The sequence below is a fragment of the Psilocybe cubensis genome, chromosome 13 (assembly GCF_017499595.1).
Source record: "Psilocybe cubensis strain MGC-MH-2018 chromosome 13, whole genome shotgun sequence".
NCBI classification, from domain to species: Eukaryota; Fungi; Basidiomycota; class Agaricomycetes; order Agaricales; family Agrocybaceae; genus Psilocybe; species Psilocybe cubensis.
The window spans coordinates 369,407-396,656 of record NC_063011.1 but is presented as its reverse complement, the minus strand read 5'-3'; the positions used below and the strand labels follow the sequence as shown (position 1 = coordinate 396,656).

The 27,250-nt window shown below is 46.0% G+C and overlaps 7 protein-coding genes across 7 annotated transcripts; 3 read left to right on the top strand and 4 right to left on the bottom strand.

Annotated features, from left to right (window-relative positions):
- Positions 1-127: 127 nt before the first annotated feature.
- Positions 128-4,128, bottom strand: JR316_0012854 (Serine/threonine-protein kinase ATG1; the record flags this gene model as incomplete). The annotated part of the gene is made up of 11 exons (XM_047898473.1): positions 128-312; positions 370-532; positions 617-750; positions 806-1,042; positions 1,094-1,894; positions 1,954-2,409; positions 2,466-2,890; positions 2,945-3,084; positions 3,431-3,682; positions 3,762-3,899; positions 3,964-4,128. 11 exons carry the CDS (start codon positions 4,126-4,128, stop codon positions 128-130), a joined length of 3,096 nt encoding a protein of 1,031 aa, XP_047742021.1.
- Positions 4,129-7,060: 2,932 nt separating this feature from the next.
- On the top strand, positions 7,061-8,044 carry JR316_0012853 (uncharacterized protein; the record flags this gene model as incomplete). Its single annotated transcript, XM_047898472.1, has 2 exons — positions 7,061-7,323; positions 7,471-8,044. The coding sequence occupies 2 exons, from the start codon at positions 7,061-7,063 to the stop codon at positions 8,042-8,044; spliced, it is 837 nt and encodes a 278-aa protein (XP_047742020.1).
- Positions 8,045-9,079: 1,035 nt separating this feature from the next.
- On the bottom strand, positions 9,080-11,023 carry JR316_0012852 (Acyl-coenzyme A oxidase 2; the record flags this gene model as incomplete). The annotated part of the gene is made up of 12 exons (XM_047898471.1): positions 9,080-9,123; positions 9,179-9,237; positions 9,291-9,314; positions 9,367-9,518; positions 9,584-9,604; positions 9,660-10,184; positions 10,240-10,438; positions 10,508-10,535; positions 10,600-10,616; positions 10,676-10,748; positions 10,799-10,946; positions 11,003-11,023. The coding sequence occupies 12 exons, from the start codon at positions 11,021-11,023 to the stop codon at positions 9,080-9,082; spliced, it is 1,311 nt and encodes a 436-aa protein (XP_047742019.1).
- Positions 11,024-11,868: 845 nt separating this feature from the next.
- Positions 11,869-12,189, top strand: JR316_0012851 (uncharacterized protein; the record flags this gene model as incomplete). The annotated part of the gene is made up of 3 exons (XM_047898470.1): positions 11,869-11,922; positions 11,980-12,074; positions 12,129-12,189. The coding sequence occupies 3 exons, from the start codon at positions 11,869-11,871 to the stop codon at positions 12,187-12,189; spliced, it is 210 nt and encodes a 69-aa protein (XP_047742018.1).
- A 2,278-nt stretch (positions 12,190-14,467) lies between these two features.
- Positions 14,468-16,563, bottom strand: JR316_0012850 (uncharacterized protein; the record flags this gene model as incomplete). The annotated part of the gene is made up of 10 exons (XM_047898469.1): positions 14,468-14,520; positions 14,699-15,161; positions 15,214-15,276; positions 15,328-15,463; positions 15,517-15,684; positions 15,737-15,851; positions 15,905-16,069; positions 16,125-16,180; positions 16,243-16,309; positions 16,365-16,563. The coding sequence occupies 10 exons, from the start codon at positions 16,561-16,563 to the stop codon at positions 14,468-14,470; spliced, it is 1,485 nt and encodes a 494-aa protein (XP_047742017.1).
- Positions 16,564-17,473: 910 nt separating this feature from the next.
- On the bottom strand, positions 17,474-19,009 carry JR316_0012849 (uncharacterized protein; the record flags this gene model as incomplete). The annotated part of the gene is made up of 10 exons (XM_047898468.1): positions 17,474-17,747; positions 17,807-17,986; positions 18,040-18,074; positions 18,135-18,314; positions 18,372-18,451; positions 18,513-18,568; positions 18,621-18,645; positions 18,702-18,723; positions 18,773-18,848; positions 18,903-19,009. The coding sequence occupies 10 exons, from the start codon at positions 19,007-19,009 to the stop codon at positions 17,474-17,476; spliced, it is 1,035 nt and encodes a 344-aa protein (XP_047742016.1).
- A 6,857-nt stretch (positions 19,010-25,866) lies between these two features.
- JR316_0012848 (uncharacterized protein) lies at positions 25,867-27,199 on the top strand (the record flags this gene model as incomplete). Its single annotated transcript, XM_047898467.1, has 2 exons — positions 25,867-26,075; positions 26,128-27,199. 2 exons carry the CDS (start codon positions 25,867-25,869, stop codon positions 27,197-27,199), a joined length of 1,281 nt encoding a protein of 426 aa, XP_047742015.1.
- Positions 27,200-27,250: the final 51 nt, after the last annotated feature.

Below are 27,250 nucleotides of genomic sequence, written 5' to 3'. Positions count from 1 at the left end.
ACGAGGCGGGGCAAAACAAGACATCTATCGTGATAAAGTACAAGACCGGAGGAATGAGAACCGAAATCAAAAAACAGAACACAGATAAAGAAAACACACAACCAGTAAAAAGAAGAGAAAAAGATAATCACGACAGCGTTGTATTAACGTGCAACGGACTGCCCTTGGGTGTCGGCTTCGCATCCCACGGCGCCGGGATACGCATCACATCCGCAAGATTATGGTCCGCACGCGCATCGTTTACCCTGTCGTGGTGGTTCATCGCCATACGAGCACGACACCGCACGAGGCGCAGCTTCGTCCGCTTGATCCCTAAATTGTTATCAATTATCAAACCAGTCAAAACAGAACAACATGAAAGGGACCGACAAGTAGCTATCGTCTCGCGATCCTCGTCCATAAATGGATTTCCGCTCTGCAAAAGATTGTCCTGCAGCGCATACAAGCACCACAGCGACTCCTCGTATAGCTTTTCGCATTCGTCCGGGGTCGTCATCTGGTCGAGTAGTTCTTTCCTAGCAGCTGTCCGGCTCTACATGTCGAGAGCACAGAGTATATATGAACAAAAGGAACAAACATGAGCGAAATTACAGAAAATATGACAAGAGATACGCACGAGAATAAGCGCACGGTCGTAAACCAGCTGATCGAGGTAGCTCTTTGGTCCATCGTAAGTGACAGGTAGCCACGTTTTCACAAGCTCCGCACGCTCATTACACTTGATAAAATGTTCTCTGAACCAATTGAGCGCTATTTAAAAAAATCAGCACCATTCCCTCACACCCAACGCCCCCAAGACACACACCTTCACCAAACCCCTCACTGACCACAAAGTCGCCCTCTGGGAAACGCATACTCATGTGTTCCTGGAAGTTGCGCAGTTTGTCAATGCCCTTTTGCGAAAAGGACATGAGGAGCATGTACACCGCGACACATGTGACAGCGTTGAACTCTGCCTCCATGTCCGCGTGTTTCCGCCGACGCGCGTGCTTGTCTGGTTCTCCTTCGCGTTGCGTGAATTTAGATGGGTCCGGGAGAGGTTCTATCCGATAGATAGTCAATACAAGAAAAGAAAGATAGGGGAAGAACGTACTCTGTGGAATCGCCTTGACATACTCGTACATCTGATCCGCCCAACGCGTCAGCACATCCGTCTTCTGCGCCAGCTCTTCCAGCGACGCCAGAAGTTCCTCCTCCATCGGGTCCCTCTCTGTCACGGCCACTTCCCCTGGCCCTCCTACACCACCACCTCCAGTGCCCACACCGCGAGCAGCATCTGCATCGTCACCAGGCAGCGGGACAGCCCCACCATTCATCCGGCGCGGTGACGACTGAGCGCTATTGCTAAAATAGCCTCCAGGAGTCGGTGCACCGCTATCCAGCGAAGGCGACGCGCGGTGCTTCCCGTTCCCACTCCCACTGGGCCCAGCAGTACCGTTACTTGTCCCACTGGGTCCAGCCCCCGGGCTGCTCGTGCCCGTGCTCGCGGAATGCCCATGCCCATGACCAAACAGCTTCTTGCTCGCGATGCTCAGGGCGCGGTTCAGCGCGTTCGTCGCCGCGCGCGAGGGCGAACTCGAGAGTGGCGGGGCGATCGGTGAAATTGGTGTGCCAGCGAGCACAGCGGGCGGCGGAGGAAACGTCATGGGTGAGTGGGTCGTAGGTGTGGAAGTGGTAGGTATAGGCATCACTGTTGTGGTGTTCGTAATTGGAGAGAGGGGCGAGGCGGCAGCATTAGTTGCATAGGAAGGTTGTGGGAAATGCGATGGGTTGGACGGCGAGGGAGTAGCAGATGATGGGCCCGCAAGATTTTGGGCATTGTAGTCCTTGTCGAACGTCTGCGCGCGCCGGTCATGTAGTGGTCTCCGAGGAGGGGGTTGCGCGGACGATATTTCTGCATTGTGCTCCGTCAGAGCCAGAAGTCGTAGGCAATAATCAGAAAACGAGACACACCATCAACAGTCTTAAATACCTCTACCGCGCGTTTATCCCCCACAAGGACGTATTCCCGCCGTAGATTCCCGTCTTCCTCGCTTTCGCCCGGGATATACGAGCTCTCCAGTTCCATGTCCAGCCGTCGGGCACCTGCACCAGCACCAGGGCCTAACACAGTCCCCGCCCATGCTTTCTTCTTACCATTCCCATTCCCTGTCGTCAAACCAGATAAAGGCGATGCGTCTCTGATAACCAGGCCAGCTCCTGCGCGGGCACCATTGCTAGGATGTACCTCGACGCCCACATCTAAAGCACCCACGCCGCCCGCTGCACCGATGGTTCGGTGTTGTCGGAAGTTGATCTGGCTCGGTGGGATCAGGGCGTTCATGTCGAGAACCTCTGGCGGGATAATGCGGTGGTGCTCGGGCGTCGGTGGACGCCCGCTCGGCCATGCGTGTTGGCTCTGGCCATTACCTACAATGTTTCCAAGTCAGATTCACCGTCTCCATACACGCCAGATGAGCACTTACTAGCACCCAAAGAAGCCGATGCATCCACGCCCACCGCTTGCTGTGGCCTCGGAAACTTGCTCCGCACCATCGCCCGACTACCAAAGAACTCTTCATAGCTTGCCCGTTCGACCGGATTCCTCTGCAACAACTTGCGGATGAGCGCCTTGATATCCTCTGGCACAGGTAGGTCCGCGCTGCCGCCCCTGTCTTTCCCTCCTTCTCTCTCTTTACTTCCCCGTTCCTTGTGGTCTTTGTCGGAAGCATCCTCGTCCGGAAACTTGACGCCCTTAGAGCTCTCGATCTTGCGCAGCAGCTCGATGTGGTTCTGTGCTCTGAATGGCGCGCGGCCGACACTCATTTCATACAGCACGGCACCGACGGACCACAGGTCCGCCCGAGCGTCGTATTTCTCGTACCGCAAAATTTCGGGGGCCATGTAGAGGCTGTCCACAAAAAAGATAAGATAGACGTATAGGTCAGAAAGTGAACGGACTTACGGACTACCGCAAAGCGTCTCAGCTAACATGGCTTCCGGCAAGCTTCTTGCAAAACCAAAGTCTGCAACTTTGAGAATTGGCACGCCGAGCGGGTGGCCCCGCGCGAGTTCCTCGGGGGAGGCTGGGTTTAATAGGAGGTTCTATGAAAATTAGTTAGAATGAAAAGTACGAAGAATCAAATGAAGCGAAGGCAGGGATGACAGCAAAGAAGTGAATGAAGCGAAGGCAAGGATGGGAGCAGAAGATGCGAACTGGTTCGTTTTGAACATGGAGTTGGATGGAAGGTAAGGAGTGCAAAAAGGGAGGTTTGCTTTGGGTTGATTCCCTGCCTGACATGATTCGCGTCGGCTTGGTCCAATTCCAAAGCGAAAAAGGTAGTGGTGGTTGTGGTTTAAGTGCAGTGGTGAGTGGTGCCAAAGGGTGAAGCCGAAAAGGGTAACGGACAAGCCAAAACAAGAAAACGACAAAAACAAACGAACCACCCACCTGCGGTTTGATATCCCTATGAATCAAATTCCTATGCCTCAGAAACTTAAGCGCCCGCCCTAGCTGCCGTAGGAAGCAGCGCACCGCAACCTCATCGAGACCGCCTGTTCGTGGGTGCGGATAATACTGCAGCGCGGCACCCGGCGCGGGCACATACTCCAGACCCTCGACGCGCCCGCGCTTCTTGATGTAGTTGGTCAAATCCCCACCAGCGCAGTATTCCATAATGAGGTAAATATGTTTCTCTGCGCGCTGCGTGCGAGGGGAATCCAGGGGATGGCGTTTAGACTGCTGTTTCTGCTGTTTGTCCAGGTGTAGGAAGGGAGCTTACCACAATGTCTATCAGCTTCGTGATATGCCTATGCGAAAGGGACTTGAGTATCTGAATTTCGCTTTGAAGGTTCTCGAATAGTTTCGTCGTCAAATTGTCCCGCTTCACTTGTTTAATCGCGACCGTCTGCCTCGTGTCCTGAGCGAATCCAACCCGAAGGTTAGAGTTAGCTGGCAGACAATGAGAGATCGACGACACGCACCTGGTGATAGCCCTTATACACCGTCGCAAAGCTTCCCTTTCCAATATCATCCACAATGATATACGGCCGCGCGTCGTCCTCGAACTGCTTCGGTGGTGCCGCCGCCCCTGTAGCCGCCCCAGCAGTGGGGCGCTTGAAAGCCTGTACTGGCGCGTTGTTCGCCATGGTTCTTATTCAGCTCTTCTCTTCTACTCTCCCCTCAGGTCTAATCGTTGTCTATCCAAGTAAACGGTGTGCTATCGTGGGTTCTGTGGGCGAATCGTGTCGTGTCTGTCGTCGTTGTCGGAGGCGAGATGTGCGTATATATGCGAGTATATGTGTATGGTCGGAGGGTCGGAGAGAATGGTAATGGTACAACGTCTAAGAGGCCTGGTCAACGTCAATGACACAATCTCCAGGTACAAATACAAACTCGAACGGAAGAGTACAGTTGCTCCGTCGGCCGGCCCTAGCACTACAAGCACACCGACGAAAGGAAAAGAAAGGTAAGGGTCCACAAAAACCCAGAAACGTAAATGGTCGACCAAGTGACTAAACGTAGACCCCTGGGCTTTCTGCCTGACTGTGCAATGTGCTGCTGCTTCAAGCTGGAAGGGGCATGGGAGGTTTGATAACATCACATCAGCTGACAAAGCCCCAGCACTGTTTCCCGGCTCCGAAGATGCCGAGGTGAAGCCGGTTCACACCCCTATTTCAGGAACAGACGAACCCCCAGACTAGCAACACTGCGGGTGACGACTGCTGTAAGTTGAACACTAGGATTCGCTGACGCGAATGGGCCTTATTGGTCCTTATGGGCTTTTAACTAATTATCACCATTTAATTGTGCATTTTCAAACTTAAGTGCTAACACAGCAATTCAACTCATTTCTTGAACTGGCAGAATCAAACAGAGAGCATCATGGTGTAAAATTTTGCTGCTACTGAAAAGGACAGAAAATATGCTATTGGCCAGTGCCACTCGTCGTCAACCTGCGGTTGACTCCTCGTGGCGCTGGCTTTCTTTGAATGAAGTCGCAAAGTCTTTGCTCTATCGAATACGATTGTATACCGTGTAACAACAGACATACCAAAGCTTCCAGAAAAGAATGTCATTATGACTATCTGGCACGTGTACGTAATGCTTTCCAGGAGTAGAGGAAGAAACATTGTCATATTTTCAGGGATCTCAACCTACCTTTAATTCAGAGCCATTCTAACAAATGAGCATAATGATCTGAATTAGGGAGCTGAGGGATGAGACGAAAAGAAAATGGAATGAAATCATGAAAAGCAAGTCATGCCGAATTGACCGTGGTGGCGCAACTGGGAGCCTTACTTGACAGCAAGGCCAAACAGCCATTGCTTTACATGTTGTTTTATTGTTTTATTTAAGTTCAACTAAAGGTTCGACATCATGACTTATACTCAAATAATTGCCATATATCATGAATTTTAAGAATCCGTACCTCGTGAATGAAGCCGTGTCAAATAAGCTGTGCATTCCGGGAGGACAGGTTGGATCCCAAAGACCTCCAGGAAATTGCTGAACTGTGTTTTTTTTTTGTTTTGTTTTATGTTAGCGCCTCTGAGGGGAGGACCCCTCCCTTGGCGTAGTATTGCTAATCTACCTATAGGCTTCCTGAGCCCGTAGTTGCTTTTATTGGCCTGTTCCTGCGTCTTGGAGGGTCCTCTCGTCCCCCCTCTAGACCCAGCCCTTTCCCCGGGCTGCCAGTGTTTGGCCCAGCACCTCCGGCCTCCGGCGCCTCCTTTAGGCAGTTCCTTCCCTTCTAGTATATTCCTTCTCCTCAATCTCCTTTTGTCTTCGCAGTCCTTCCGACCGCTTTGTGTGTTTGTTCCCTCTACTCTAATCCTCTACTTCTTCCAAATCTCGTAGTAGTGTATCTTCTTTGTATGTTCGTCTTAGCCTCTTTGTTTTTGCAATCTATGTTACCAGTGCTTTGGCATTTGTGTATTTTGTTGTAAGAGCCTCCAGATTTGTGATTTGGTCTCCGATCTCCGCCCGCATTTCTTGTCTTTGGCTGGTGAACTGTGTATTAAGTGCGGAGACATTCGAGTTTGTTTATCGACCAGGTCAATCTAAAAACAATGTTTCGTTGACAAATGCCAAACAAACACTGAATTATCACCTCCAGCAATCCGCTGTCTAGAAATTTTTTTATATTGCCCGTGGGTGATAGTCTTGGCCGCTATACAGAGGGAAAATGATGTGACGAATGTAAGAATTCCTGGTAGTGTGCCTTTTGCACTCTGCAGGGTTGATCATCACAGCGAGGTCTGAGATCCTATTTTTTAATCTCTCAAATAAAGACACCTTGGTATCAAGGCTTAGGTTTCAAAACCGTTTCTCACTAGCTGATCTGTAGAAATCGCGTGACGGACCTAGCTGAGGTACGGTGGATATGAATATTTCGTCGTCGCTATTGTGAGCAATAACCTGGGCAGTATCTACAGTGTGGTTAACAAGGACCCGGGAAGCTCCCCTAGAGGTCTGTCCGCTTTTTGCGGATTTGAGGGCCAAAATTTGGCCAAATCATTGTCCTACTTTTGGCGGATTTGAGGGCATTTTGACCCAAGCATTGTCCGCTTTTTGCGGATTTTAGGGCCAATTGGACAAGATTTTTTCGAAAAATTTCTATCACGTCTTCCATGGGAAACCGTGCCCTGAAAGAGCTTTTTTGGGTCCAATTAGGCACCAACAATGGCATTTTGCCAGTAAAACATTTAAAAGCGTGATTCCGGCATTATCCGAGGCCGGAATCGATTTTCATGCCCCGCAGGGAGAAAAAATTTCCCAATTGGGAAGGTCTAAATTAGTAAATATCATTGTCCGCTTTTGCGGATTTGAGGCCCAAAACAATGCGGATTTGAGGGCCAAAATCGGGCAAAAAAGCGGACAGACCTCTAGGGGAGCTTCCCGGGTCCTGGTTAACAACATCAAACGAGAAATCTACAGATTTTTTATTGTCGAGTTTCATCCTTCCATCAATGGTGAACGCAAAACCTGTGGTCTGTGGTTGCGTGGGAACAACTTTAGGTGTTGTTGTTTACGATATTATGTGAATTTTTGGATTTGCAAGCTTTCTGCGACACCACCATGACAGTAAACTCGGAACTTCACATTCAGAACTTGGATCCAATCCGACTTCCAATTGAAATCGTGAATACCATAGTCGACGCAACTTTATTGAAAGCTGATGAAAGTTCAAATTCAAAACTGATCTCATCGATCGCACTCCTTTCGCGTGAATGTCGAAGATCGGCCAACAGACTACGATTTTCGTCTCTTAATTTCGACACCGAAAGCTCCTCATTTGTTTGGGAGACCAGGAGAATACGAGAACTTTCCGCTCTTGTCAGGTCTGGACTGCAATTGAAAACTCTACCTGGGGTGCACACTTTCATCACCTCTTTCACTGTCAGAACAATGTCTAGATCACTCCAAGGGCCCCATACAACCTTTCTTCAAGATGGATTTTTGGATTTGATACTCGCACATTTGTATAGACTCCCACCGCATAACCAAGAAACGAAGTATGCGCTTTCGCTTGACTTTATGGACTATGTATCAGTCCCATGGGGATCCTTGGGAGAGAATATCCGGGAACAACTCGTTGATCTGCTTAGACATTCCTTTCTTTATGAAATACGGATCTACAATATTTGTGATATCCCTGGAGACCTCTTTCACGGTTCAAATATCAAGAGTCTGGTATTTGGAAACATCCTTATCGATAATCCCAACCAACCTTATACAGCTGAATCAACCGCACCTATCCAGCTCCGATTGCTCAAATTTGACGCCAAAACTATCAGCTACTACGAGCTCCTGCAAATGATCGGGATCACTACGCTTACACCTATTATCATAGGGCAAGCATTTTCTCAACTCACGTCCCTCAGTATCCAAATCAATCCTATGTTAGTGTCACAACCCCCCGTGTGTATACAAGAACTCCTTGCCCATACGCCCAAGCTAGAATATCTCTGCATTCAAACAGTACCAATAATGCTTGAGTTTATTTTTAAGATCTTCTTCAACCCGTGCTTACACTCCTACAGCAGAACTCTTGCTTTTTGACATCACAAATCTCAACCAACTCAAAACGCTACATTTCAAATTTAAAGTCTTCAATGAAGGGAACCCCTTTGCAATGGTTTTTGCCCTCTTGGAAGCGCAGCAATTATCGGTACCGCACGCGTCACTCGAGACCATCCAAGTTGACCTCCTCATAGGCTTTCCTGTTTACGGTTTCTCGCCACAACTCGAGAGCCTGTATCTCTTTCTAAAATTCATAGGTGTTGGACCACTAGACGAGCTTTTGTCCTCAAGGATCTACCAGGGGATAAAAAAGCTGAATATCTGTCCGCATATTTTCATGGGGCGGGACTCTTATACCCCATTAACTCTCAATCAGCACAAGCGGATCTGTCAGTGGCAAGAAGTATTTGCGAAATGCATAATGGACGGGTTTCCGATTTTAAATCCTGTCGTTACTGTCGAATGCACTGTCGAATATCATGCGGAATTTATGATATATTGAATACTGATCGGGTCAATGGATGGGATGTGCGGCGGCACGTTTGTTCGGATTCCACTTCCTTGTCGCAGAGCTATTTCATATCACAGGGTGTATATTAACACGACGGGGGTTCCATTGTTGGGTAGATCTGAGCAACGTAAATCAATCAATTAGTGGTGATATGATCAAGTGCCGTTGCTCAACAAAGTCATTCATAAAGAGGTGCACTGGTCCTATGTACGTAGCCTGGAGTTGATCAAAAGGTCGAAAGATACTCATTCGGTCTTGATTTGCACCTGGATAGTACCCTACAGCGATAAATATCTTGCTCTAGAATTATAGCGATATTATTTATATCAATGTGTTTGCCTTAATTTAAACAAGAAATTCTTCGAAATTAATTTAAACCTCCGGCGGTTCGCGTTGGTATGTGATACCATCTACGTGCATCAGATGATAGTGGTACTGACTTGGGCACCATGTGCAACACATATGTCGGAGTACAATCAGAAGTATCTTGTAGAATACAAATGATTTTCTTTCTTGTAAATAAACATCCATATAGATATATTGTCCTTTCTTTCGCCTTAAGCCTAATGGTTTGCCTCAAACGCTGGGCATAGTTGATCCCAGGCAGCTGCAGAGTGCTTTAGTACACCTTGTACACCTTAGAATTTCTACCAGAAACTGACCTGGCTGGCTGCTAGCTGCAATCCCGGGGATATCCTCTGCAAAGACCACTGCGAGCCCTCTGTTGGAATATGATCAAAATCTGGCTTGGAACTCGTAGAAAAGGAAGCTTACATCTCAAGATGCCAATCGATGTGGCTTTAATGAAAAAATAAGAGAAGCCCACGCATGAACTAAGCAACAAACATACCAGTGCATAATCCATGGGCCGCTGTTATCAGTCTGGAACCGGATCGTGACATTGTCATTTGTCGAGGAGCCGAGACTGACAACGTCACGTCTGACAGGATTAGCGTAGTTATACACAGAGCTTCCAGCGCTTCGCACTACCGCAAAGTTGTGCTATCAAGGGGTTGTATTGTCAGTGTCACAGTTGCTGGAAAGAGACAGAAGGGAAAGAATCTCACTCCGTGTAAATGAATGGGATGCTGTATACATTACACACGTCAGCATTGAAACCAGCTTGAAGCCAATAGAGCTCACCGGACTACCGATCGATCCTCCTGGCATGGAGATTTCAATGACCTTATTAGGAGGGAGCTCGTAAACAGAGCCCGCCGGAAGAAGACTTCCAGGAGTGGTAGCACCGCTGAGAATTTGGAGCAAAACGGGCACGGTGGCTTCTGAGAAGGGAGCGCCATTGACCTGGAACTTCAGAGATGCAAAGTCGAAGACGATGTTGAGGTTGAGGTTAACGTCAGCAGCACCAACGGTGGGAACTCCGGGTGCAGCGGGGTTGCTGTATGGATGAAGGTTTGTTTCGACCAATGGTGCACTGACGGATGAAGTTGTGGTCGGGTCAATGTTAGGCGCCCCCCAATAGCGGAGAATAGCAGAGTTTAGACCACCAGCAAAGCCCTGAGTACCGATATTTGGGTTTGCACGAATCCAGTAATTATTGATTGGTTGGTTAGTGCGCAAAATGAAGGAATAACGCTGGCCGGCGAAAATCTGGATCTCATCTACCACCAGGGGTTGGACACTTTCTGAATCGACCTCAATGATAGTCTGCAGCCATGTGTCGTTAGCCGCCAGTGTATATAAAAGACAACACGGCACTGACCAAAGAATGACCATCAATAGAGAAAGTATAGTTGGGGTCGCAAGAGAGTGACACCAAGCGGAATCGATATCGGACACCGGGAAGAACCCTGATCACCGAGAGAGGAACGGTGGGACCGCCAGCATAGCGGCCTTTTCCGTTGATCAAGGTGGCGTCAGGCGTAGGGACTAAACCAGCAATGGGCGCAGGGGTATGATACCTATATGGGAAAACATTCCAGTTAGAACATCACCTTGCGTATATTAAAGGGTTTAAACAGCCTATTTACCAGTCTGCCAGGGTAATGATAGTAGACTCTGAAATATACAAACGGGTAAGTTGTCATGTCAAAATAGATGATGAGGATCGACGCTGTCATACCATCGTCAAAATCATAGCTGTTCAGTTTATAATTAGTCAAAGTGATACCACAGCTAAAAAGCAAAGTGATACCCACAGCGACCTATGTGGCTCATTTCTAAGGTCATATACTACCATAGCTCCACGAAGGCCATCACAGTATTGTGTCGCTATAGTCATTCGTAAGCTAAAATGACGAACGGAGGTATCAGAGACGTACAGTAGTGAGAGTGATACCAAAAGGTTCCCGCCTGATTAGCGGTAGAAAACTGGTAAAGGAAGGAATGGTTAGGCGTTATAGGGCATTGTGTAACTCCGACAGGCCCATCTGCCCAACTGCTGCCTGCTTGGAAAAATCCATGCCAATGCTGAATCAAGGTTTCAGTTCGAATGTTTTCTTGAGATATAGGAAGATATAACATACAATGCTGGTGCTAGTGAGCATACTGGTATCGGACAGTTGGTTGATAACATTCAAATTCAGGTTGCCACCCTAGAGGGTTTATACAGTCAGTAAGGGGTGGGTGCCAACGCGATACGAGGTGCTAGGTGCTTGCCCTGTAAGCACGTATAGCTGGTCCCGGGAACGTAAGGGAACTGGCGGAAGCTCCTGCCAATACGGCGCTGAAACAGACCTTAGCCCTCGAGAGACAATGGACATATATCACAATGAACACACGAGCGACTGAAACCGTCGGGAGAAATAACTTTGTTTCCGACGTATACATTGGCGGAAGGACCTATGAAGGCATGGGCGCCCACGGCGTACACAATCCCAATAAAAGTATAAGTTGCACGCATAGGAGTTTTGGAGAGATGGTTTAGGGTACAACCAAAATCTAATCGCGAAACACAGTGCCTCTTTTATATCAGACCTGGCTTGCCCATTTGGCCTCAAAACGGACGCCTATAGCCTTGAACCAAGACGTCAAAGAACCGGATCCGGACAATATTTTATTCATCAATTGGGTTTGTTCCTTTGTGAGAAAGTTTCAGGAGACATTTACGCGTATGAAAATGAAAGCGTACCTCCTGATGATGATGAGTAACGAGCCCCATCTCCATGTTCTCTTAAACTGTCCAGGAACATCTCATCGTCAGGTCATCCTCTGGGGATTACCACCACTTTAGGACGACGCATTGAAGGGTTCTCCCCCCGACGTCGCGGGATCCCGATTCAGGGGATAAAACTAGATTCGATTCAAAATCGTAAGAACCGAGTTCCAATCCAATATAAACACCCAGACCTAGCCAATTTGTTTCCCTTACTGCCCCGTCCCATCTTTCATCATGCAGCTTAAGCACATCCTCCTATTTCTCACTCCGCTTGTCACGGTTTACGCAGTAAGTAGAACACTTCTTCCTGAGATATGACATGGACTTACCTTTGTTATTTTCAAGGCGGAACCGACTGTTCTGACGGCGAAGAGGGTCTATCATACAGTCATCGACCAATCTCCGTTCTTAGTTGAGCGCACATCCACTGTCGTCTGGACGTGAGTGCAAAGTTGATGCAAAGGTAACCTGCTTACCTAGCTCTCTTTCATTAGTCAAAGCCCGAGCATCACTGAAGCCCAGCCAACCACTCCTCCCACCCCAACACTTAATTGATTTCGGTCCGTGATAGTCATCTTCCTTCGCTTTGTTATGTTGATGAAACCTTCAAAGTTAATGTCAAGTGTTGTAACCAAAGTGTTGTATTGTATTAATTTACTGTCGAATTGACTAGTAGTCCAGATTACTTTGTTGACGAAGATTTTGACTGCGAGAGAACCATGATAATATAAACTGAAGAACTGAAAACGTATAACAAAACACTCTCACAATTTCATTGAGTCACATTGAGGTTTCGAATTCTGTCGTGCAACCAAGGATCTGCATATCGTCTCTCGCAAGTACTGGACTTCCGGCACATGCTGCTTCAAGCCCAGAGCCCTTGACATTCAGGATGACCGAAAGGCGACTATGCTTCCGAAAAGGCTTGGCCAATCGTGGCATCAACGTAACGAGCGGAGCCTTCATGACCGCAGTAGCAGAGTTGACAGTACTGATCGTTTCTAAGCCAGGTATGTGCAGCGGAATATGGAGGTTGTAGACAAGTTACAAGGTCGAGGAGCCTGAGTCGGAGTGTCAAAATTGCCGCCCTTGACCGGCCGACCGTGCATCACGCGTGACCACAAACTAGGCACCAACCGCACCGAAGAACGGTTGCTGACTTTACACCAACTTAACACGACTATCGCCGTTAGGCCAACGTTTGTTCCATCCAAGTTCCATCACTTATTATCGTCTCCTGTCGTTGTCCCTGTTCTCCCATGTCAGGCAACAGAACGCCGCTTTGCTCACTTTAAAGGTCCCGCAATACCTTGGCAAACCCTGTAACTCTTCGATACACATTTCTTACTGATTCTTACAAACTAAAGGGCTGTTCACTCTATCTAACCTTTCCAATAAGTAAGCAGTGACAGTTCTGAGCTCGCATGCTGTCAATGATTATCACAAACTACGGACAATTTATTCTACCTCTTCACTGTTTATTAGTTACTAATAGATCCAAGAGGAATCATTTCTAGAAAGTAACAGATGACTTGTAGTAAATGATAATGAAGGATGCTCCACATAATTGAGTCATCAATGAGGCCGCCTTATGAGGTACGCGTGTATTTGTCTTAATTACTCACTAGATATCATCACACTTCAAGGGCTCTGGGTCATTAGATTGGAAATAGGGTGAGAAAACAATTGTCGCGACTCGCAAGCGAAAAGAAAGAATAGATAGATACATGACCATTTGGATTGGTACATTCATCCTTTGTTTTCCATCCCAGACGATCTACAAATTTACGATGATACCCATCTTTTACGCGGTTCGGACCTGAGTTGGCAAAGATGGTATGTGAAGGCACTTCCAGACTGCTGAGCCTTTTTGGCCGTCTTCACTTTCACCTTCAAGCTCCATGAGTACAAAGGTGACTTCAGATCGGGAGCCTAGACCGCTTTCGCACAATTGTGCAACTTTGTGCAACTTAGGTGAAAAATTCGGCGCTTTAAAACCCTGTGAGCTCACACAAATCGCCAAGATCCCCTTCAATTTTGTTAATGTCGCGTCAGATACTACTTGCGTATTATCGTCTTCCAGATCCAGTTTACCCTTGGGCTTAGCGCTGGGAGATATACAACTTGAGAGTATTGTATTCGGAAATTTCTACAATATCTACTGTATTGATGCAATTAGCATGAGTATCTCAGCTGCCGAGCAAAGTCGTAAGTATAATGAACTCAATTCTCTATTGCATTAAATCAAGTGAATTGCTAGTATGTCAGCTGTCTGACTGAAGAATCGGATTAGAAACCTTTTACCACTAAGCCTAGCGGACATTATGATTCAGCGATAACTCAAACAACTTTATGAAGCGGCCCCCGTACAGAAGGAGAGCCATGTTGTAGCCTTGCTTTAACGATCAACACATACTGATCATACTGCCGTTTTGTCAATGACCGGAGATGCCGCGCCGCAGTCCACAGCACCTTGTTACAAGGTCAAAGATCGACATCTCCTATGTACATACGAGGATTATTAAAGAATTATTAGGCTACGAATGTATTACTCTTTTCAGATGCCGACTCCCGCTTTGATATTGGGTACAGTGAGGGAAATTTAGTTCTTGACGCGTTATGCTTACTGAAACCCGGGCAGTACCACAAGGAGAAAAAGCATAGGACCTTTGGGACTTACGTATAGCCAAAGGGCGCTCTGTTTGAATTCCTCCTTCAAAATATTGTCCCACATGGCTCTGAAACAACTCCAGTAAAGGGTCGATATCTGTGAAGGAGAGCGGCACGTAGGCAAGAACAGCTAAGTGTTACACGCCTGGAAAAATATAACGTTTTACGCCATTATGAATGCCTCAGCATGAATGATGGGCTCCGGTGCATGGGCGCCTATGGAACTATTTAAGTCTACATTGACTCGAAGCCAGAAGCTGTGATTGTTAGGCAATTTATTTGATACAGAATGGGTATGTATGATCATATTACATGGCGAAATAAACGTCTACATACGTTACAAAACATACAGGACAGGATTATGGCGAGATGCTAGTGTGCCATCAAAAATTACCAGAAATCCCAACTGCCAGCGCTAACGCGCAGGTAATGAAAGTAATAATCCAGGATGAGGAGACATGACTTATAGCGTCACTCGTCGCGTCAGCTGAAGAGTTGCTGCCGCTTTTAGGCTTGGGAGTGGAGGGACCCGAATTGCCCTTCCCAGTGTTGGTAGGAGGCAGACCACCCGTTTCTTGTTCGGCGAATGGTTGATTCCACACAATGTAAGGTTGAGCAATGAATTTAGGATCACCCTTCTTCAAAAAAGCCAGATATTTTCCATCCGGGTCGCCGTACACGGAAGCAACTGCGGCTACGTCAGGATAGAGCTCTTCAGTGTAGCTGGTTTCGCCGCTGGTTGATGCAGGAAGGGTCATTGCGAAATCTAAAGCAGTCTTAATTGTGGCACCCGCTGTGGTTGTCGTATTCCATACTGTCGAAGATGGATCGGCGTACTTGGCCAATCTTGCGTTGGTCTAAGTAATAGTTAACGATGAACAGGACGTAAGAGTTAGATAGACGACTCACGATCATAGCAGCAAGGTTGTAGGCTCTATAGTGATACGGGCGAGTACGCGCTGCTTCCAACGGCTAAGCCGGACAATTAATAAGCATTTGATGGTCAATTCAGTTAAAATTTACCTGTTCTCCAGTCGCCGAAATCTGATCCAGGTAGATCCCTTTGAAATAATCGTCCGTTGCTGCCTTCGCACCAGCAGCATCATTTACAATCAGCTTCATAGCAGCCAATTGGTTGTAGTAGAAGGATCCATGATTACTATCCAAGCATATGAGATAGAACGTCAAGCAAAACGGATGAGAGAACATTACTTCTTCGACTCCCTCTCTTTGATAGCGAGGTCGGAGTTCTCAAGCCACGTTATATATTTCCGTGACCATTCAATGAACTGATTGTCAATATCTGCCGTCCATGCGGTACTTTTCCCTTTGCGAAGAAGTAACACTGCCGACGCCACTTTTGCCATGGCTTTGAGATCCCTGCATATCCATTTCATACAGGTGAAAGGTAGGATACATAAACTGGACTCACAATACTCCAGTACGACTTCCCACTTGCCCTGTTGGTCCGCGCTGCATTTGCGCAAAGTTCAGGTTCGGGTTCATTGCCGTGGCCGGATCGAGGAACCATGCGCTGATGAATTTGACTGAAACGAGTCAGAATTTGACATAGTGCGTCTGCTAGTCCCAGCGAGCTCACCGACGTTTGCCTCAAATGTAGCTTTATCGTCAACATCCATCGCCCATGCAATCGCGTTATAAAAGGACGCCTCTGCAAAGTCTTGGAAGTCGCCGACATTGTTCACAAGGCGAACATCAGGGTTGAATTGTCCATCCTTATTGACATAAGTGCATGTCACCCAAACTGATTGTACATGTCAGTATATACTTGGGGAAGCGACGCGCAATGGTCTACACACTTTGCTCAGGAGTCAATGCGGTTGTATTTCCCGCATTCGAACAGTCTGGCCACCAGCTAAAAGGGTAACGAGCTTGTGTTCAGCTTATTTATACTGCACTAAAAATGACACGCCTTACTATGGCGCCCAACTCATGAAATCATGCTTATCCCCTGAAGGCGGGGTGGCAGCCTTGTTTATAACAGCTATGGAATGTTCACCTTCCTGGATTCATGTAACTGAAAGAAAAGCACGACTCACACCAAGGTCCCTTCGCAGCTAGAGTTTTGGCCCATGAAACGGCGGTTGTCCGAGCGAGATACGTGTGATTGCCGTAGGTTTTTGCCAAAATGTAATCAGGGTCCACGAAATCGTTTGCGTACGCCGTTTGTGCAAAGGAGCTGGTGAAGAAAGAAAAGAAAGTGATCAAGTGAAGGATCGTGAGGCGCATGCTAGGCATGCCGGTTGTGAAAGGCGTTGTGGTGTTGGTTACAGAGAAGTAAAATACATCAATGTCGCGTCTTGTAAGGCCTGGGATTCGTGAATGTGCCAAGCAAGGTGTTCGTTGCCGGTCCCGCATGGCAAGAATGGCAAGTCGTTTGAATTACAAAAGCTTACATAACCCGCCGATCATTGAGCTTCAATGGTAAAAAAATATGATAGAGCTTACACTCAAAGAAACGTAGCAAGTATTGTAGTAATACAAGATGCACGATTTAAAAGGTTGAGCTTGGAGTACGTAGAGAGGTAACTTGGTATCTGCTCAACAATTTGCCTCGCGGTAAACGCATGAGAGTCGTGAGTCCGTGAGTCATTATAATTTCATTTTGATGATGATTCGCTCTGATGATCGCTTATCAATAATTGATATGGTTATAAGTCCGCTAGGTATGCCGAAAAAACAGCTGCAAAACAGCCAAGGCCTTTGAGGAGTTAAGCCTACAAGCAGTGGACGTTGAATAGCTGAGCATTACCGGGTTAAATTCACAGCGATCCAACTTGGGTTTTATATTTATCCGACATAACGATCTTTGATTATCACTTGCTGTCATTGCATTCCGTAAATTCCTCGAGTCCGATGGCTAGTAAGCGCGAGTGCTGGCGACCATGAGAGGCTCCTCTGAGGATGTCAACCTGCCTTCGATTCTGTTTCTGGACTCGTTGCATAGTTTCATACTAAAGCAATTTTCTAGGATTCGATTCAAAGCGTCAAAACATCGAAAATACTGGGATCAAATGACGTTTCGCATAGAAGGCAAAAAGCAAATATTGGGGAAGGTTCGATGCCATCAGCATAGTATATCCAGCACGAGCCAGAAATTACGTACGTATAACCAACACAGAAAAATACCAGATCGATAGCCTGGATGCTATACAGGACTCCATGTCTCCGGCAGATGGCCGCCTTTAGCGTCAGGGGTATAACCACTGTCGGGGACATCCTTTGAGCTTGTTGTTCTGTTAAATTCATCCATCTGGATGCGTTTTTGACCGGACGATATTCCCCCATGAGAAGTTACAGAGCGTAGCTTCACGCTACCGCTCACTTTGACCCGACTGGACCCCGTGCTGGAGAGAGTATGTGACTCTCTGAGGTTTAGTACCAGGCGACAGGATAAAACGACTTGGAGAATGAGCGTTGCCCTAGATTTAACGGAGGTTGAAAATTGATACAATGTATGAGAAACTGAATAATTACATACGGAAGATTGACGGCTCGCAATGGTTTTGCTGTGGTCAAAAATATGATAACATTTATGGTGTTCATAGAGAAGATTGCAAAGAAATAAATCAGCCCATCGCGCCAAATAATCTTGAATAACCCGTGAGTTCCAATATTCAACTCTTTTTTCCACATGTCGTACGCCCGCCACGCCGTCAGCCTAATTAAATCTGTAAGATACCTAAGCGTATGAGCAACTTCCATATGACCTACACAAATGTAATGGTATCAAAGAGTAATGGCATCGTCTAAGCGCGTCCATATGTCAGACAGTGAGCTATAACATATCTTTCAATGAGGTTACGCACCCAGAATGTGACCAGCCATCCAAATGGTCCAATGAGAACACCACACTGAGGTTGGGGTGTTCCAGATAGTCCGACAGGTGCTGATGGCGGAATCTTGCTGATAGCGACTGCACAGATGACAGCCTCGACCACAAGAATTGTCAGAAGTGGTATACCAATGGTGTTGCTTTTTGAGAATATCTAACCTTCACGTCAGTGACGCTCACCTGGGAATATCTCATACGTGCAGCTACGTACTGCATAGACTCTTCCTCCTAAAATGAGTTGAGAAATGATGGTGGATATTAAGCCTGCAACAGGCTGAAAGAAAAATATCCCTGTCAAAATAACATCGACGATAAGCTCTCAAAACGAATGTAAGTCATCCATAACACTTACGCTGGCAAGATGACAAACTCCATGCTCCTGAAATTAACGATACGACGATAGAAAATCTAGTATCGCCTCAGCGTTTTTCGTGATAAGAATGACAAGCATTAAACTTACTGCACTATCCCAAAATATCGATTCGCTATAAAATGTAATACTATTAGTTCGTGTCATATCTCATTCCATTGTATGCATTACTTAAATACAGTGCAGTTGACAACTGTGCGGTTAAAAATTAGAATTAGAAGTATACAACGGATTCAACATACGTTTTTGGGCCTTTTCCAAACTAATTGATATTCTCGAGGAAGACAGACGATGTAATCCCATCCAAAAATGCAAAACCTGTAAATTCTCAGTATTTCCCGTTTAATGCAACAGTACTTCCAAGTAACTGACGCTCCGATTGTCCAGATCAAAATAGCTTGTCCTTGTTTCTGTGCGACAATCGCATCGTGAGGAACTCCAAGCGGTGAATCCCCTGTCGGTGATGCTGGAAATGACATGGCCCAGAGAGTGAAGCAGGTGCTTGAGGGAAGAATTGTTATCGAGCAGCAGAATCAGCACGCCATCTTCAGGCCCTCTTCTTATCCGATCCACTAATCGCTACGGCAGCATAGACGTCAAACGGACAAAAGATGGTGATTACCTTGTCCAACATTATCTGCTCCCGCAATACCTGAAACAGTAATCTATTTGCAGATCCTGAACTCGGTGCTTGTGGAGTTATCTACACAAATCACAGCGGATATTCCGGAGACATCTTCCTGAAATTGATGAACGAAGAGGCTTGTTGATCGTATTCTGAGCAGATATCTATATGTGTACGTTTCTTCCAAAGAACCTCCCGAAATTTTTCAAAATGTTCTTTGTATTTGTTTAATGAACTAGGCCGCATTCTGAAATTAGTATGGGACTTAGATGACTTTATGCAAAGGGCGGCAGATTGTGTCATCCAGTGAGATGTGAGAGTTGTGACCCGTTATTGTTAGTGTCTGCCATACACAGCAAAGAAGGTAGGAGGAGGTGGAAAAGCTTCTGACAATGAGCGTAAAAGTAAGGTACCCATTGTTGTGAGCAAACAGGAGTAAAGCCGCACTCAGTCCATGGCTGAACCGTATTATCTGAGAAGGACTAACGGAGATAAATGGCACAGGTTCTTTCGTGATCTACCTCTACTTAGAACTGGACAGCACTATATTTGTGACCTACAGAGCAGCAACAAAGCCTCTTTGCGATGCAGAAGATGTTGTGTAGCACCAACTTCTTGAAATAAGCCAGAACTTATTCAGGAGAAATTCACTATTAGACAGTGCTTAACTAACTTGGCTTTGATGATCGCCCACCATTTCCTCCCACCGATTGACAGACAAGCTGAGATCCTACCGTAACAGCCTGGGTATGTTTTCATAGGACCCGGGAAGCTCCCCTAGAGGTCTGTCCGCTTTTTTGCCCGATTTTTGCCCTCAAATCCGCATTGTTTTGGGCCTCAAATCCGCAAAAGCGGACAATGATATTTAGACCTTCCTAATTGGGAAATTTTTTCTCCCTGCGGGGCATGAAAATTGATTGCGGCCTCGGATAATGCCGGAGTCACGCTTTTTAAATGTTTTACTGCAAAATGCCATTGTTTGGTGCTTAATTGGACCCAAAAAAGCTTTTTTAGAGAGCATCTGCACTACTGACGTGATGGTAGAATTCCATGGAATTCCATGGAATCACGTGCCGGGAAGGAGCCTTAGGCGGGATACGTTGCAGATACCTTCAACAGCGCTGAAATGAGAAGTTTTAAAGGCGTTTATTAGCTTGTTAGTGGCTATGGATTTGCTTTGTATATGTTGGGTGCAAAACCCATTTGTACTTTAAAGAATCAAGTAGATTACATAGATGTATCTGCACAACGTAAGTTAATGTTTTGTGCACTCCGGTGTTGCGCCGTGTAACACCCAGGTGACGCACTAATAATTATTGTGTGACACCTGGGTGATGCACTGATAATTATTGTGCAGCACTCCGGTGTTGCACTGTGTAACACCCAGGTGACGCACTGATAATATTGTGTGACACCTGGGTGATGCACTGATAATTATTGTGCAGCACTCCGGTGTTGCACTGTGTAGCACTCCGGTGTTGCGCTGTGTAACACCCAGGTGACACACTGATAATTATTGTGCAGCACTCCGGTGTTGCACTGTGTAGCACTCCGGTGTTGCACTGTGTAGCACTCCGGTGTTGCGCTGTGTAACACCCAGGTGACGCACTGATAAGTATTGTGTGACACCTGGGTGATGCGCTGAGAATTCAATTGTGCACATCAGCCAGATTGCTTATGTGAGACTTTCCGTCTGGACAGTCTCACATAAGCACAAGAGTATGTTGTAAGCAATCCGGCCATCACTGGATCAAATGGTAAACACATACCTCATACTGTGCTGCATTGCCATCTTCACCATCTATTGCAATATTCTTCAGTATGATTACACTGGTTCATGGCACTGGTTCCTCAGCGTCTGTGGACAACTCTTCCCGCCCAATGTTGCCTCCACAATTGAACAGTTCAATCTACACATTAAATATGATGTGGAGAACAACAATCCGTCCCTTGATCTAGGATACTCGTATACATTAGAACATGCACTTTTGTGACCAACTGAACATCAAGGTGCGTGTACAAGAATGAGCGCTTGTGTTTCAACTAGACCAAAAAGGCAAAATCTATATATAAACAAAAAATAGCCTTCTTCAAAACTTTCAACCCTCTTCTAGCATCAAACTTCAAAAGTTTCCCCTCCCCAAAGTGCAGTAAAACGGTGTGACAGGGTTCAGCCCCCAACACAGGGTAAATTAGTAGGTAGCACGGTAGTAGGAGAAATATACATTCTTTTCAATCAAAGTTTTGCAAACAGCAAGAACCATGCATTGCAACAAGACAAAATCTACAAAAACAAGTCAGTCAAAGTTTATGCAGTATCACAAATACCAACTTACTAGTTTGTTCAACCCAAATGTCAAGAGTAAATCTAAAGAGATAGGTTAGTCAAAACTATATTCCCTGCTTAACCATGGCCAAAACTAACCAGTTCACCCTGCTTGCCGGAGTTCAATACATAGCATCAAGTTTCTCACCAAAACTTGATAGATAGTGTCATATCCTTCACTTGCTTGCCGGAAGTTGATACATAGCTTTAAGTTGGAAATGGGCCCAAACTTGCCAGAACTTGATATATAGTAGCATCAAGTGGGAAATGGTATTGTGTTATGCCCCAGTGAGACGGAACTGATAGGTCTTCACCCACTCACAGGAGCTCAATACATATCATCCAGTTTTATGCTGCCTCAGCTATCCGGAAGCTGACACGTAACATTCCAGCTCGCAGGAACATGATTTGTAGTGTTAAGTCAAAATATATAGCTAATTAGTTAGTTGTTCATACCCAATACACATCATAACCTTCTCCTAGTTCTCCAAACCTCTAGACATAATGTTGAGTCAAATCTGTGTGCAAATGGTTGATAGTTAATACCCAAGAGTAATATATGAACTTACAATATAGCCAGGCTTTGCGGACGTCCAAAAATCAAATCAACACTTTATCGTGTTCCGCGGCCTTGATACACAGTGTCGGGCCAAAATTGATTAGCAATTAGTTAGTACCCAACTCTCCAGACTAATCAACAAACTTTCATTGCAACACGGCTCGGCGGACCTCCAAAAATCAAGTTGAAATCTTGACGAGACAGTATCAGGGTAATAATACCTGTACATACTTGCCGGAACTTGATACATATTATCAAGGCAAAATCTGTATCCCAACTAGTTAGCGCCCAATCACAAAAACTAATGCAAAATCTTACCATGTAGCATAGGTCAGCAGACGTCCAAAGATGATTCAGAATATAGAATCGAGGTTAGGACAAGGGGTAGCACGATGGTGGGAGACACAACCATGAGACTCTTTCCCACCAATCCTCTGGCCGCCTTTCTTCATCACCTCAAAGTCAATGCAATGGTCCTAGGTACAGCACCATTATTCGCATTTATATCCAAGGACCAGCTCCGTATGATGGCCGCGCTGACTTGCATGCCTATTTCCAATTTGTCAAAGAGAGTACAGTATATCTCAAAGACAGTGGACTTAGGAAAAAGCAAAAACTTTTGGCATTATCTTATTGCTTGACAGACAAGACATATGACTACTATATTCAAAAAGTGTCTATGTACAAAGAAATTTAATATGCTCAGATCAGTCACTGAGCGTGACCTTGTAAATCGCTTCTGGGATAGAGCCGCAGATTATATCCGCAAAGAATTATGGCGCAGCGGCCTAAATCCCGATTCATTATCATGGGATGAGGTTGCAGGGCAAATGCAAATTATAGAGATTTCCGAAGATGTAATGCGCCGGAATAGGCGCCCATCAAAATCTGGACAAGATAGCAAGTCATCCTGGCAAGATACCAATTCGCATTCTACAAACTCAGGTCAATCGGACAGTAAACAGTCCAAACAAAGAGAATCACAAAGTTCTAAAAGTTCTGAAAATGAAAATTTTGATGAAACTGACTTGCAACAATTTAAAAGCTCTAAAATTGAGCAGTGCAGTCAATGCAAAAACTCCGGACACTTGTCTAATTGATGTCCCAAGCAAAAAACCAAAAAACGCAAAGAAAGACAGTCTAGCAATGTGCTTTCATTGCACAGTTTACGTCCAGCGTGAAGGCTAGACTTTGACACGATGTCCAATGATTCTAATGATTATTATGACGCTCTTTAATGCCTAGAACTCATAACGGAGGGCGAGAGCGTCTAAAAACAATAAAAATTCCCTTCAAGTTTACTCACTGATAATTTTGTTCTTATATACTAGGTTACTCCGTTGCGCTAGACTCATTTGGCCAACCATCACACTCATTTCTTATCAATAGTTCCTCCAGCATCTGTTTGCCATCGTCGATTCTTTCCTTTTTATCTCAATATCACCTCTCCGGGCCACTGCATGTCGCCAAACCTCTCCTTTATCCATTGTTTTCATTGCTCGTTTATGATTCTATTATTTTCTCTTATCCGTCTTCGCATGATTTTCTGTTGCTTTGAGTTTTCACTCTCAATTGATTCCTCAATTAAATTTGTTACTACTTTTATCACTTCTTTTGAACCGTTCATTGCTCCTAATCACTTTATCATTTAAATCATCTTATCACGCACACCTCATGTCACGATTCACGACCGCGAAGTTGTTATCTCGTGCACGCCATCTATTATTCAAAATTAACCACATCCTTGCACAACTCATCATCGCACCAGTATCGTCTTTTCATCTGTCTCAATCATCACACATCGCAATCGCCTACCTATTCTCTCGCTTTATTATTTGCGCATCCAGGACGCACAAACAAAACAACAACATTCACGATTTCTTATTTGCATCCAATGCTACTCATGCGTATTGTTTACGATGCATATTATTACCATGATTTCACACTCCTTATCAACGCGACGCGACGCGACTCGAAATTCACCATCACAAACATCATTTCACGAGACGGGCGCTAAATTCTCGCGCACCACGAGACACACCTATTCCATCATTCTGACTCAAATTCTTACGGCGGACGACTCTCAGGCAGTTATTGCAATCCAAACCACACTCATTTAACAATATTTCACTCGTATTTTGTTGGGCATTGTTGCACAATACCCGGAGGGCGTATGTGATGTTCCGGTCTGTTTCCCACACCCCGATAATCATCTTTTTTATCTTATCTTTAACTTTTGTTTCTGTGGACTTCACCTTCGTTCCGTCCACCCGATACACACACTCCTTTAGCTCATTTTCTCCATTCTATATTCCTACTCCTTCATTCTATTCTCCTTGAAACTGACTTTTACTCCACCTTTATGTGTCTTCCAATTAACCCTTTTTTATCTTTTGCTTTGTCTACTTCTTTTGGACACCTTATTCTTTACAGTATAAATACAGCTATGTAGTAGCTAGAAAACCAGCATTGAATACAGAGTACTTTAACCTGTCTATTTGATCTCTAAGCTTCCTTTCGAAACCTTTTCCGTGTGCCGCTACGGAACTGCTGTTACTCTCCGAGTCACAGTAGTCACTAGTGTCACAGCAGGCCTGCACCACTGGAGTGCCGCGAGTGCTGCCGGTCTGTATCACCGGGGTGCTGCATGAGTGCCGTATGTCTGCATCACTGGAGTGCTGCAGGTCTACATCACCGGAGTGCTGCAGGTCTACATCACCGGAGTGCTGCAGGTCTACATCACCGGAGTGCTGCAGGTCTACATCACCGGAGTGCTGCAGGTCTACATCACCGGAGTGCTGCAGGTCTACATCACCGGAGTGCTGCAGGTCTGCATCACCGGGGTGCTGCTGAATGCCCCAAGTCTGCATCACCGGAGTGCTGCACATCTGCACCACTGGAGTGCCGCAGGTCTGCTTCACCGGAGTGGCACAGAGGTGCAGCACTGGAGTGCCGCGAGGCACGTGTACCATGTGTAACACGTGATTTTTAAATTCCATGGAATTCTATGGAAATTCCCGCATCACGTCAGTAACGACGATAGTCAGCTTTTTTAGGGCACGGTTTCCAATGGACGACATGATGAAAATTTTTTGAAAAAATCTTGTCCAATTGGCCCTAAAATCCGCAAAAAGCGGACAATGCTTGGGTCAAAATGCCCTCAAATCCGCCAAAAGTAGGACAATGATTTGGCCAAATTTTGGCCCTCAAATCCGCAAAAAGCGGACAGACCTCTAGGGGAGCTTCCCGGGTCCTGTTTTCATGGCTTGATAACAAATAGAATTCTCCCGACCTTCAACATCTAAGAGCAGAGTTCGAGCCAAGCTCGGACAGACGGTACCTGATCCAGCTACCAATAAAGTTGGAGATCACCAAAGCGACAGCTAATATAAAAGTCCCTCGTTGTTGGTCTCAAAGTTGGTTATAGTAGCCATGATAGGATTTGCGGGTTTTCAGCAGCTCGTCTCTAACCTAAGAATCTAAAGTATTTCATTTTTGCTTGAGCCCGATTTGTGCTTCTTTGCGTGTATGAGCTATCGAGGTTTCAATGACTTTTGTTTCTGCTCAAAGGTTTCCAATGGCTCAACTTGTATTGGAACTGTGAATTGTGGTGATCTAGTGGTCGAACAATGACTTGTTGCTCCGTAATTTACATTAGCCGTGAGTGCCATTTCATTTCGAGATAATGGCCGTAATTCATAGTTGGGCCATTGTTTTCAAGGTTTAAGGCTCTGTGCCACAACGCAAGCCGAGTAGAATATATAAAGAGATACAACTCATAAACTTTCCTTTAACTACTATACCACCACTATTCTTCTAAGTCGACATGCCGGCCATGCACACTACAGTTCCTACTTTAGCCCTCATCCCCAGCCTCGATGGCCAGAAGCCAAATTCTCGAATTCCTGCAGAACGCGAGATAAACAGATCCATGCTTATCCAAGTTGCGCCTGATCGCGAAGACCTTTTCAAGTCCACTGCGAACATAGAAGAGATCAGACAATCTCTCAAGTTGCGCTTCGGGTCCTCCCAAACGTAAGTACACTAGTCGTTCATGCCACACACCTAGGTCCTAATAATCAAGTAGGCATTGGTTGCATCTCACCCAAAGCATACAGGATGTAAAGGTTGGAGAGCATATTAGCAAACGTTTCTCGACGTTTGGTGGTGCCATGACAAGTAGTTCCAACAGCAAAAATAGCGAAGAAAATGCTACCAAGCGGTGCACAGCCAAAGGAGTGAGACGACGTGTCCTATCTGCATCGGCGTTGGACGTGCCTCAGTCCAGTTGTTCCTCTCTTGCCGCTCAAATGGAGGCCACAGGTATTCCAAACCTAAGCACATTGGACAAATTGATCTCTCCACGACAATTAGGGCCCACACATATTTTGGTGGTGTATGCTTCCCAACCGACCAAGAACACGTATTCCCGAGCGCAAAAACGCGACGGACTGAACACTTTCCGCGATACTCGTTGCAGAACCATGGTGGCCCCTACATTACCGGAGGTACTTGAAGTTCCGATCAACGACCTTTTGTTCTTAGTGAACGTGCCCAACCTGATCCCCAATGGCTCGTTTGGCGACCTGGCGATCCTGCCACCGCGTCTCCAGAACGAGCTTCCAAAGGTTCTACTGCATGTCCCACATCTTGAAACGTTCCCGGAGCTTATGGTCTATTTGCATACTAAGAACCAGGCTGCGCTATTCCGGTCGATCATTACAGAATGGGTTCGCGACCTCATTCATCCTTTACCACAAAGCCCGCAAGCGATGAATATCATGTCCGACCTGGATACGACGACTTCTAGCTGTGGCCTTGTCTCTATGGAAACTTCAAAAGCCAAAAGGATTTTTGGGAGACTGGTTCCTGATTTAGGTCGAGGGCACCGCCCGCCCAAAGATGCTTGCGAATCAGCAAGGTCATTCTATACTGTTGCGGCTGAGATTGCAGAAGCCGCTCTGCAACTTGACTTGGGGGACCGGGAAGACCCTTTGTTATCCACTGCTGCCAAGCTGACAGCACTTCGCGACAATCTCGTTGTGTTGGGACACTATAACAAAGAATTGTGGCACGAGTTGATTGAGTCTCGGAACATCGTGCTTCAGGCTCTTTCCTACCGTGCTAAAGTTGGAGACCTTCAGAAAACTAACGTTTAATATCGCATTTTTCCATCTGTACTATATGTGTACCTACCTGTTCAAGGTCCT